The sequence below is a fragment of the Artibeus jamaicensis genome, unplaced genomic scaffold (genome assembly GCF_021234435.1).
Source record: "Artibeus jamaicensis isolate MK-2021 breed Jamaican fruit bat unplaced genomic scaffold, CSHL_Jam_final contig_233, whole genome shotgun sequence".
Lineage (NCBI taxonomy): Eukaryota > Metazoa > Chordata > Mammalia > Chiroptera > Phyllostomidae > Artibeus > Artibeus jamaicensis.
Window position 1 is genome coordinate 30,044,685 of NW_026521486.1, and position 12,665 is coordinate 30,057,349.

The following is a 12,665-nucleotide window of genomic DNA, read 5'->3' on the forward strand; positions in this document are numbered from 1 at the left end:
CAAAGGGTTGATTATAGATTTAACAATGGTATTTGATAGTTACTGATGCAATTCTAGACGGTACCATGAAGCCTAGTACATTGCGTGTTTTCTGGCACTTACAGAGGAAGATTATGTTGTACACTTTTTAATCAAGATTATAAAGTAATGTAAAATATTACATACAAAGGATAGGAATGAGAACAACTATACATACTCACCGTCTAGTGTACGACAAAACAAATTGTCAGTACAATTTAAAATATGAACCATTTATTACTGTATTACACATTTCATTTATTTTTAGGTAGCTGAGGAATGATTTAATATTAAATATCTAATTCCTACTTTAATGTTAAATTTGTATCATATTTCTAAGTAATTTTAAGAGAAGATATGTTCAGGTAATATTTTCCTGTGTATAAAATTGTTCCTAAGAACAACAGAAGCTATAGGATCTTGATTGGGGTAACTAAGATGGTGACTTTTAGCAATACGTTGGGTTATTGTCAGGGCTAAGATAGAAAGAGAAGCTAGCTGTAAGAGCTGTTTTTGTACCTACCTTAACTAGACGGACTATAAACAAAAGAAGATAGTGGAGAGTTGCCCCCTGACACTTTGTTCTTGGTCTTAGAGGTTAAGCCCCACCCCCTCCCTACCCGCTGTGCATAGAGATGATGTTGTAATTTGAGGAACCCATTACCTTATATGGCAAAGACTTTGTAGGCATGATTAAGCTCAGGACCTTGAGATGGGAGATTATCCTTGATCCTGGGGCTGGAGACTAAATACAGTCACAAGAGTCTTTATTGGGGTAGCCAAGCAGCGAGAGATTTTGAGCACCAGAGGAGAAGGTGGTGTGACTCCAGAGGCAGAGATGGGGTGATGGAACCACAGGCCAAGGGATGCCGGGAGCCACCAGGAGTTGGAGGGATTAAGACCAGACCAGCTAACACCTTGATTTCAGTCCAGTGGAACTGATTTCTAGCCTCCAGGACTGTGAGAGAATCCATTTCTGTTGTTCTAAGTTAGGGGTGTGTGGTACCTTTCTACAGTAGGCACAGAAAACCAGTACAACCCCACAGTACTGAGTTTATTGGGACCTTCACCTCCCACCTTTGTCACGTCAACCTGCACAGCTCCGTCAGGCTACATAGGTACTTCCGTCACGCTGAGTGTGCGCTGATAACCGCACTGCAGAGGAAGGTCTGTACCAGGCCCCCAGAGCCTGGGTTTATTAATCCTCCTTGGCCATGAGACTTGGAGACATGTCTCTGTAAATAACTGCCTTGTTCTAAAAAGGGTTTAAGAGAACTTCCTTACCTATTTGAAGACAACACAGGGAGAGAACACTAATGTAAAACACGAAAGAGGAGGCATAGAAAAACAAGTCAGGAGAGACTTGGAATGAATCAGATCACTTTAACCTCTGCAGGCATTTGATTCTTGCACTCAGAAACGGGCCCATTGTTAGCAGTCCGTGTGAGAGGTAGGTCGGAAACTAGGAGATGCTGCTCCCATTCACTGAAGTCGTTTGTCATGGCCATTTCCATCACCACAGTGTTTGCCAAGTGAATTTTGGGGAAGAGATGGAGTTCTTTTTTTTCTCTTTACAAATGTAATACAAAAAGGAAAATTTGCAGGTCATTTATCTGATAAGAGACTTGTATCTAGAATGCTTTTTAAAAATTCCTACAACTTAGTAATAAAAAGACATATAACCTAATTTTTTTAATGGGCAGAATATCTGAATAAACGCTTTTCCAAAGAAGATTAAGCATCTGAAAAAGTCTCCAGAGATGGGTGGCGTCCGTCGGGGGGCACATGCCAAGGACGGGGAAGGGTGCAGAGTGTGAGGCGGCACAGGGAGAGGAGCTGAGGGTGTGGGTGGCTTCCCAGAGCAGATGACGTCTGTGTTGGGTTTTGAAGGATGATTAAGAATTTCCTGAGCAGGGGTGGGTGACACTAGACAGTGAAAAGCAAGACCTAAGGCTCTCTTGAAGGAACAGTTACTTATTTTAGTGTTGCTGGAGCGTCGGGTGTGAGGTGCTTGGGGACGTGGAGCGTAGGCAAGTAATGAAAACAGCTCAGAGGCGCATTAAGTGCTGATTGCTTGCTAGCATTTGGATTATATTTGAGATGAGAAATTTAGGATGTAAACAGCTGGGGATAAAGAGGGTTGGCCGTGTGGAATTTGAAATATGAACAGGATATGCCTTTTGTTGAGAGAGCAGAAATGAGAGCTCTAGATTCCCGCAGAGCAAGGAAAAAATAATAGGGCAAAAGAAACTAATTAGAATGTATAGGTGAATTAAAACACCAATATTACTATTAAATCATAACAAGTCATTAAAGAAGGGCTGAATTAAATTACATAAAGATGAAGGGTGTAAACGAAAGAGCACTGAAGAGTAGAACCTTAGAGGAACCACATGTCTAGGTGATAGGCAGAGGAAGCCTAGAAGAAATGGTGAGCAGGAGAGAACCTCAGTCAGATTACGGAAACCAAGAGAGGAGCCTGTCTTCTTCTGCACATCAGTCCTGAGAGATGAGAACTAAGAAGCGTCTTTTGACATGTGTCTGTTAGGAAGACACGCGTGACTGTGACTGAGGAGGGAGTGTGGAAGACAGAAGTCATTTTCCAGTTAGTGGAGGAGCAAAGGGGGTGGGGCGGAGTGCAACAACCAGTGGGAGCTAGTCTTTGGGCCAAGAAGAAAGAGAGAAACGAATTCACAAGATGCGTCAAAGAAAGGGAATAATTAAAGTTTTTCAACTGTTATCAGGAGCCAAGTATAGAGGGTACTGAAGATGCAGGAACAAGGGGAACCAGTTGTTGGCACAAGGTCCCAGGGAAACTGGGAAGAAGGCAGATCAGAGAGAGCAGAATGGAGGGCCGGCACCTGAACTTCTTGAAGACTTGAAGGCATAAATAAGAATGGGCTTAAACTACTGTTAAGATTTGAGCTGTAGGGTGACAAAAGTTTACTTGGGGGCACTGGAGGGAATGGATAGGCGGCTTGAGGAGAGTGACAAAAATTTTTAAATAGCTGCTGAAAGAAGACTGAAAGCAAATAGAAGTTGCTTGCCAAGTGGTATTAAGTCATCTGAAGCTGGAAACCAGGAATTGTTTATCACATCAATCTGCGTGGGGAGATGCTGGTTTTCATTTAAAAGCCAGTGTGTTTTTTTCTCCCTTCCTTTTTCTCTCTTTCTCCTCCAGAATTTATTTGCTTACTAAAAACTATTTTTTCTTTTGCAATACTTGGAATCTTTGTCAGTTTAAGCTTGTTTAGGTTAGCCAAGTTTTTTTTATGTTAAATATAAAACCATGTAATGAATTATAAACAGGGCAGAAGCTATAACAGAATCCAGACATTGAGCAACTGTTTAAGGGCTGTTCAGTGCTCTCCACCCTGCGGGGACAGCCAAGGTGATATGACTGGGACAGGTTATCCGCTGAGATGTGGCCATGTGTGTGGGTTGCGGCGTATCAGTAGTTCAGATGACACCCACTCTACCCCACTTCAAGTTACACTTAAAACGCTTTAAAAGCATACTTGTACTTAGACTCCGGCCAAGATGGAGGCGTAGGTGGAAACACTGTGCCTCCTCGTACAACCAGGTTTAAAGACAACAAAGTTTTAGTAATAAAAACGCAGCCAAGACACAGAAGATTGAACTATACGGAAGTCCGACAACAACGAATGCTTCAGCCAGACCCGTAAGAGGGGGGCAGTCAGCAGTGGAGCGGGGTCGGGTAGGAAAGATCATCCTGACCGACCCAGGAGCTCAGGAGTGCCGGCAGTGGTTGGCAGATCCCAGGCGTGGGGTGGCAACAGGCGGACCCAGTGAGGGCGCAAGGGGGCTGGCTGACCCAGGTCACACATTAGTGCACAGATAAACCAGACTAGAGAGCGAGCAGTGAGACAAACCGCTCAGGCTAGGACCCCAGCAACGGGAATCAGAGCCTGAAAGGACCAATTGGAAAGACTTTCAGGGTCAAGGTGCTGGGAGAAGCTCCCAGGCTCACAGAGAGTTTGTTGGAGAGACACACAGGGTCCTGGAGGTTGCACAAGCCCACACACCTGGGAGCTGGCACCAGGGGGGCCCAATTTGCTTGTGGGAAGTAGCAGAGGGGACAGAAATCTGAGCAAGAGCGTGGAACAAGCGCCATTGCCCCTCTCTGACCCCTTTCCCACATACAGCATCACAACCCAGCGACCTGGTGAACACCTAAGGCTCCGCCCCTCATACATAACAGGTGCGAACAGACCGAAACATTATGTCTCAAGAACAGCTCAAAGCCCCAGAGCCAATAAATCTAAGCGACCAAGAGATAGCTAACCTTTCAGATGCATAGTTCAAAACACTGATGATCAGGATGCTCACAGAATTGGTTGATTTTAGTCACAAATTAGAGGAACAAATGAAGGCTAAGCTAATTGAAATAAAGGGAAATGCACAGGAAACCAATAGCGATGGAAAGGAAACTGGGACTCAAATCAAGGGAGTGGACCAGAAGGAAGAAAAAAATGACCAAACAGAAAAGAATGAAGAAACAAGAATTCAAAAAAATGAAGAGAGCCTTAGGAACCTCCAGGACATCTGTAAACGCTCCAATATCTGAATTATAGGTGTACCAGAGGGGGGAAAGGAACAACCACCAGTGGAAAACTTATTTGAACAAATAATAAAGGAGAACTCCCCAATCTGGCAAAGGAAATAGACTTCCAGGAAATCCAGGAAGGTCAGAGAGTCCCAAAGAAGTTGGACCCAAGAAGGAACACACCAAGGCACATCATAATTACACTGGCCAAGATTAAAATGAAGGAGAGAATCCTAGAAGCAGCAAGAGATAAGGGGACGGTCACCTACAAAGGAGTTTCCATCAGACTGTCAGCTGATTTCTCAAAAGAGACCTTACAGGCAAGAAGGGGCTGGAAAGAAGTATTCCAAGTCATGAAATCCAAAGACCTACAACCAAGATTGCTCTATCTAGCAAAGCTTTCATTTAGAATGGAAGGGCAGATAAAGTTCTTCTCAGATAAGGTCAAGTTCAAGGAGTTCATCATCACCAAGCCCTTATTATATGAAATGTTAAAGGGACTTATCTAAGAAAAAGAAGATAAAAATATGAACAGTGAAAGGACAGTAAACCATACTTAAAACAAAAGCAAGCTAAGAAGACAGCTAGATTAGGAGCAGAAGCATAGAAATGGAGATCACATGGAGGGTTAGCAACAGGGGAGTGGGAGGAGGAGAAGGGTGGAGAAGGTACAGAGACTAAGTAGCATAGACGGTAGGTAGAAGATAGATGGGGGAAGGGCAAGAATAGTAGGGGAAATAATAGAATCTAAAGAACTTGTGACACATGGACATAAACAAAAGGGGGGAATGGTGGGGGAGGGGTATGCAGGGTGGAGGGGAATGAAGGGGGGGAATAGGACAACTGTAATGGCATAATCAATAAAATATATTTTTAAAAGCCTATTTGTACTTGAAACCATATATTTATATTCTCTTGAAAAATGTCATGATGAGCCACGTAAAGGACCAACCAGTCCTCACCTCTGAGACCTCCTTTAGAAATGTATTTAGCAATTTTAAAGAGCTCCCAAATTATTTAGCAGGTTTAAAAGAAATCCGTTCTAACCAATGGGTGCTGAAGAGCTGGGCCCATCTAGCCAATCTCAGTGCAGCTCAAAGAAGTGCTGGGTGTCTGTGTTCTGTCTGAATCTGTATCTGCAAAGGTAAAGTGTTAATGTTCACAATTCATTAGTCCCTGTCTTATAAATAAGCTACATTAGAAATGATTGTGTGAACTAGATTTATTTATATTGTGTTTTTTTTGGTATGAAATAGATTTATTTATATATATATTTTTTGTAGAAATCTCAAGAAAAGGGAGGACAGCATGGTCTACCACTCTAAGCCAGTATATTTTTTATGGCAGCCCCCTGCTCCATCTCAAAAATAGATGGGATGTGTGTGCATTTTCCAATCATTTATGCAGTAAATATGCTACTGTGTACTCCATAAACACCTACTCTAGGTAAAGCCCTATTCTAAACACCAGGGGGATGATGGCAAATGAGAGAATAATGCATTCGGAATGCGGTTTACTCCTGGAAAGACAAGGAAAGCTTGACTGACGTGGTAGATTATCCGGAGTTGCAGGGTGTGTAGGCACCAAGAGGTTGGTGGAAAGGCTAGACATGTATAGGATGAAATGGAATGTGTTAACATAAGGCACATTCGTGCTCATGCATTTTAGCCGATCAGTGCTATTGTTGCTGTCCTATCTCTTGTGGGAAAAGACGGGGACTGAGATCAGAATCTTGGAGACATGCCTGTGCTTAAGGGACATGAATAACAGTATATATAGCACATGAAGAAAGTCAGAAAAGTAGTGCAGAGCTAAGGTCAGAACTCAGGAGAATTCGCTGTTGTGGAAGCCAAGGATGTTAAGATTTCCAATTGTCAAAAGCTGCTCAGACATCACAGGGACAAGAACAAAACAGAGGCCATTGATGTAGCAATTATGAGAGTATATCGATTGACCTTTGAGAAAGCAGTTTTAGTTGCCTGGTTGGGGCAGGTCTCTAGAGAGGTTTGGCAGAAGTGGAAAGATGCAAGAACCGAGGGTGGAGCGCTTTTTACATTTGAGAAACCAATAATGTTTACAAGCTTTAGGAAAAATTAAATGAATTATATTTATTTGTCTACTGCTGCGTAACAGATTATCCCAACATGTAATGAGTAAAACAACAATAAACATTTCAGTGTATCAGGAATTTGCTACAAGTCGGCTGGATGGCCCTGGCTCAGCATCATTGGGTGTGTCTTGGAGACCGATTCCAACAGTTGGTTAGCGACTAATTGAGAAGACACGTCAGGTGATTTCAGTTACTTCAATAAATCAGAAAATAACATTATCTGCTGAGGCTTGAGAGATATGAGCCTAGTAAAGCAGCCTCTCGGGAACTAGCCTTGAGTTACAGAGGAATGGGACTGTCCAGTAACAGTGCATCGGGGACACAGCTCCACAGAGTTTTAACAGAGATTACTGGTCATTTTTTACTCACAAAGTTTACTCCTGTAGTGTCACATGATAAAACTGAGTTATTTTTGCCTAAATCCCAGCCCTTTAATTTTTTCGAATTGGAGATACCAGTGATTTTTTTAAGTAACCAAATAATATTTAATCTATTTGTGAAGACTGTTGGTCCTGGCCGGTCTGGCTCGGTTGATTGGAGCCTCATCTTATAAACTGGAAAGGTCCTGATTTGATTCCCAGTCAGGGCACGTGCCGGGGTGAGGGGCTCCCCCCCAGTCGAGGTGCACGAGAGACAACTGATGGATGTTTCTCCGTCGCGTGGCTGGTTCTCTCCCTCCCTTCCACTCTCTCTAGAATCAACAAGCATTTCCTTGAGTGAGGATTAAAAAAGAGAATGCTACAGGATGGGGATTGAAGTGTTAAATATCAAAATAAATGTTTTATTATTTTTAATTATTTTGTTTCAGTGTTTAGTTATTTAAATGGAATAGAGTTGACACATAACACTGTGCGGGTTTAAGGTGCACTTGGTCATTGGGTCGGGTGGTTACGAGGGGGGTGTTACAAAATGGGAGCAGTAGAAGCACTGTTCTTTCTGGTTGGGCCAGACGATATTACATAGCAGTTTAATATGTGCTCTAGCTAAAGGCTTTTTCTTCTCGAAATAATTCACACAAAGAGAAAGTGAGAGAAGCTTTTTCAAACAGTTTTTAAAGGTTTTATTTATTTATTTTTAGAGAGAAGGGAAGAGATGCAGAAAGAGGGCGAGAAACATCAGTGTGCGGTGGCCTCTCACATCCTCCCGCTGGGGACCTGGCCCGCAACCCAGGTGTGTACCCTGGCTGGGAATCGAACCGGCAACCCTTTGGTTCACAGCCTGTGCTCAATCTACTGCACTACACCAGCCAAGGCCAGTTTTTTACTTGTGGTTGAATGCTTCTATCACAATAACTCATTGAGTGCAGTTATGATTTCTATGGAAAATAGAGAAGTTGGTTTTCTTTACATTGTCATTAACTACATCTCCAAAAAAAAAAGCCCAAAACCACTTGAGAAAATTTATCAGTTAATTAATTTGCAGTCTGTATATATCATATTAAGTTTAACTGAGATGTGAAAGTGAACATAGATGTTTGCCAAAACTGTCATTTACATGGCTCTTGTTTCAGACAGAAGAGCTCTAGATCTTGTATAACCCAGAATGTGGTCAGAATTTATAGTGAGCATGTTAGGAAATATCTGTGGTACACTGTTTCTGTGTATGTACCTTAACTTCTTTAATCATTTCCCTGTACTTTGGGGACATTTGGGTTGTTTTAGTTATATGCTGCTTTAAAAAAGAAAAAACCAAAGACTCAGGTAGTTTGCTCTTGGTTTCACTTTTGGTATTGATTTGTAATCTTTTCTCTAAAAAGATTACCGTCATTTAAACTGTATTTACTTGACATTAAAAAAATAAAATAATGTGCAAAAGCTCTTATCAGACACCTCACCAAAGAAACTATACAGATGGCTGATGAGCATAAGAAAAGGTGCCCCAGCCCTGACTGGTGTGGCTTGGTGGGTTGAGCGCGGGCCTGCGAACCAAACAACCACGGTTCAGTTCCCGGTCAGGGCACATGCCTGGGTTGCAGGCCAGTTCCCAGCAGGGGACGCACGAGAGGCAACCATACATTGATGTTTCTCTTCCCCCCTCTCCTTCTCTTCCCCTCTCTCTAAAAATGAATAAATAAAATCTTTTAAAAAAAAGAAAAGATGCTCCAATATTTGTCATTGGGTGACCACAAATTAAATTGACAGTGAGATACCAGTATATACTTAATGGAGTGGTTGAAATCTCAGAAAAACTGCCCATACCATTTGCTGGCAATATGGTGGAGCAACAGGAGTCCACACTTCATTGCTGGTGGGAATATAATATTGGTGGGTTGTTTGGCATTCTCTTGTTAAGTTAAACATAGTCTTATCATACAATCCTGCAGTCATGACCCTTGGTATGTACCCTAATGAGTTGACAACTTATGTCTACACAAGAACCTGCACATGAATGTTCATAGTAGATTTATTCATAATTGCTAAAACTAGAGGCAGCCAAGGTGATATCCATTAATGGGTGAATGGATAAACGAACTGTGGCACATTCCTATAATGGAATATTATTCAGTAGTAAAAAAGATACAGATGGGTGTTACGTGCGTGTTGCTAAATGAAAGAAGCCAGTCTAAAAAGTGCACGTTGTGTAGCGTTCCCACAGACATTCTGGAATAGGCATTCCCCTCCAGGATAGAATGCAGACTGTGACGAAAGGATCCAGTACAGATTTTTGGCACCACCTTCCATGAGGACATGGGGCAAAAGGTGCTCACCACAGTAGCTTTGGAAATGAGGGAGTCCGTAAAGCTGAAGAGTCTAAAGACATTGTACGATAAGCATGTGAGTAAGGTCATCAAAAGCAGGGGGAACTCCAAGAAACTCACAGCCAAGAGGGGTCCTAGCCTAATACTGACTCTTGCATCTGAATTGTAGCTCAGTGCCTTCTCCCCGTATCCACTGGGTCCTGGAGCTAAAGGTCTGGCCTGCTATTTCCTCTGGGACTTGACTCTAAGTTGTTGGCACACGATGTTTCTGACACTTGAGATGACACGGGTAATAAAAATGATACCGCAACTGCCACCTGGTGGACAGTGGTCATAAAGTGCCGTGAGCTGTGAGAAGCTTCCCAATTTCAGAGCTGTTAAAATGGATGGTTTTTTTTTTTTAGGTGCTTCTTAGAATAAATGGGACAGGGTACACCCCAAGCATGTTGTGTACTTGTTGTTGCTGTGAGATAGTGTGCTACTCCTTTTTGAGTACTAACAACTCATTTGGGAAATCTGCAACTCATCTCTAGCCATGGTTATTTATTTTGCTAGATTTAATAGTTCCTTTTTTTTTTTTTTAACATAGTTTTAATTTGGCATTTCTCAAAGCCTGGTACATATGTCACTGGTTGTATATAAGATGATTTTTAGGTGTGTCGTAAGCTGAGATGAGCCAGTTCAGGTGTTCACCTTCGTGACCCATATTCTTGCACGCAGCCTCGCTACCGGTTATATTAGTGCACAACAGCAGGTCTGAGACCAGATTCTGCCACACACCCTGTTGCTGAGTAGGTACAGAAACAGTCGTTTAGCCTATTTTTGTAAGAATAGTAAAGTCCTTCCCTGCTTTGTGTCCTTTTTTAGGCTCCTAACAAGCACCTGACATGAAATACTCTGACAAAGAGATATTCTGACAGGGCGATCAGCTGCCTTAACAGGTTCAGGCATCAGAATACTTCACCAGGAGGAACAAAGAACCCAGTGGAATTCTGTAGTGAGTCACTATTCCAAAGGCGCTTGGCTGCTTGCTGGAGGAGCCACGTTTTCCCCCCATTTATGCAAGGGCCTTCTAGCCATCTACATACTTCAAATATTCCTCATCTCACCATAAAAATATTTTCAATGTCTTTTATGGTAATGAGCTCTCTGATACAGAGTTAGATAGCACAGATTTTGATGTGCTTCTCTGATGATCCTAGTTGCCTTGAAGGGGGATCAGTGATAGAGTGTTAACATATTAACCAACTACTGTTTGCCATTCTTTATATTGAAGCACTTTAAAGTTAATGGCAGTGTAACAAGGTAGTATGTGAATAAAATGTTCTGGTTTTAATATTTATTATGTGTTAGATAGCACAGCTGGTGGGTAACAACAGATTTTGTAGGTACTGCTTAGGATGAGGCTAAGTTGCTTTTTTAGAAATAAAGTAACTCTGGAGTACTATTAATAGTACATGTAATTCTTCCTCCTACATGGCATCATCTCAAATATGGCCAGGACCAATGGGAGTTGAGAACTCAGATTTAAGTGAATGGCTTTTCGGGGGCCATTCGTATTAACTTCTTTTCTCTCTTCCCTCTATTATAAGTAGGTGGCGCTCTTATTTGGTCAATAAGGTAGATCTACCTTTGGACTAAATTCCTGATAAGACATCATCCCAAGGAAAATACCTACCTTCTCCATAACCAAAGAGTGTCATATGACATTTTTAAAAAGAATTTGTTGTAGATAAATTTAAATGCTCCTCAGTTTTAGAGAGTTTTAAAAAATATTCCTAAGTAAATATGATTGACGTGCAGTTTTAGGCAGTTTACCTCCATGACTGTTTCTACTTAAAGTGTTTCCAGTAATTAATCAGCCACTGTTCTCATATAGTAAACTATGATAATATAAAATACATGGCTTCACATATATATGGACGTTCTAAAAGCATTTATATCATTAACCTGTATACTGTCTGTGCTCTGTGTTTTATAAATTCTATAAATGCACTCGAATCTGTCAGAATCAGGGTAACCTCTCCTTTAGCCACAGTGCAGCCGCAGTTTCGGGACAGCGAGGGACAGACGCCAGTGAAACGGATTTCGCATTCCCTTCCTGCCTTGCTCTGAATGCCTCGAGGTACCTGGCTGTTGCCTGCACCACTCACTCCCTCCGGTCTTTCCCCTAGAGTGAGAATCTCAGTATCTAAATCCTTGCAGGCCCCACAGCTGCTTGCGGTTGCTCCATCTTTCTGGAGACACGCTGCCTGCCCCGAGCTGCAGCCAGCTCCCGCTGCACAGGGGAGGGGTGTGCAGCTCCTTGTGTTACTTTCCTCAGGGCAGAAATTCTGGAACAGTGCTAGAACTTGCTTACCACAGCTATAACATTTGCAAACAAGAAAATTTCTAGACAGAGATGGAGTTTTAGTTACGGAATTTGTGGGGCTTTAATGTAAACTTTCATACAGAATTGCAAGTGTTGGTTATTTTCTTTTGTTACCTTGTCCTGTATGTGGTCTGCCTTCTGGGAAGGACCACTCTCAGACTTGCAGAACCTCTCTTTAAAACAACAGCAGTAGGAAACAGTCTGTTATATTGTCTTCTTAGGAGAAGCAGCAAAAAAAAAACCCTTCTACAGTGATGTCAGAGGGTCCTAACCGGCCCAGGGATTCCCCCAAGGCTCTCCTTCACAGCAGAAAATTGGGGTCTTTCATTTGTGGTTTAGGTCAGAGGCTGTCCTAGTTCTCCTTCTCCTGAACAAGCTGGGCGGGCAGCTCTATTTGCAGTGTGGGAATTCATCTGAATTTCAGCATGTAGGCTTACATTTTAAGTCTTGGAATCCTGCATATAATGAAGAAGATCCCAGATTATGTCCAGTCAAAGGAGGAATTATAGAATAGTCTACTGTATTAAAGCAAGTTGAATTGCTACTGACCAGGGTTGGTTAAAGTGCAAAGCACATCGTCAGATCTTTATACATTTCACATGACAGTTTCATTGGTTATTTTTTCATTGCTGTAAAATTCCTATAGTGTAAAATTTGCTGCTGTAAGGTACAGTTTAGTGACATTTCATACATTAACAGTGATGGGCAGCTACCACCTCTTGTAGTACATAATATTTCATCACCCCAAAGTCAACAGTATGCCCACTAAGCAAGCAGTGACTCCCAAGTTCTTCCTTCCCCACAGCCTCTGGCAACCATTAGTCTGCTTTCTGTCTGTGGATTTACATGCTCTGGGTGTTTCTTATAACTGGACTCATACCATATGTGGGCTTTGGGCCTG

General features: G+C 42.2%; 1 protein-coding gene across 6 annotated transcripts in view; it reads left to right on the plus strand.

Annotated features, from left to right (window-relative positions):
* The window catches only part of PLEKHA5 (pleckstrin homology domain containing A5), a 202,495-nt gene that overhangs the window by 85,960 nt on the left and 103,870 nt on the right, over window positions 1–12,665 (plus strand). Inside the window, exon 4 of one of the 6 annotated variants that reach the window (XM_053662051.1) lies at window positions 10,261–10,440. The exons of the other annotated variants lie outside the window; for them this stretch is intronic. Within the exon in view, the coding sequence (XP_053518026.1) occupies window positions 10,261–10,279 (19 nt within the window). The 3' untranslated portion in view covers window positions 10,280–10,440. Of the gene's footprint in view, window positions 1–10,260; window positions 10,441–12,665 lie in introns of those variants that run through there. 6 annotated transcript variants of the gene reach the window in all.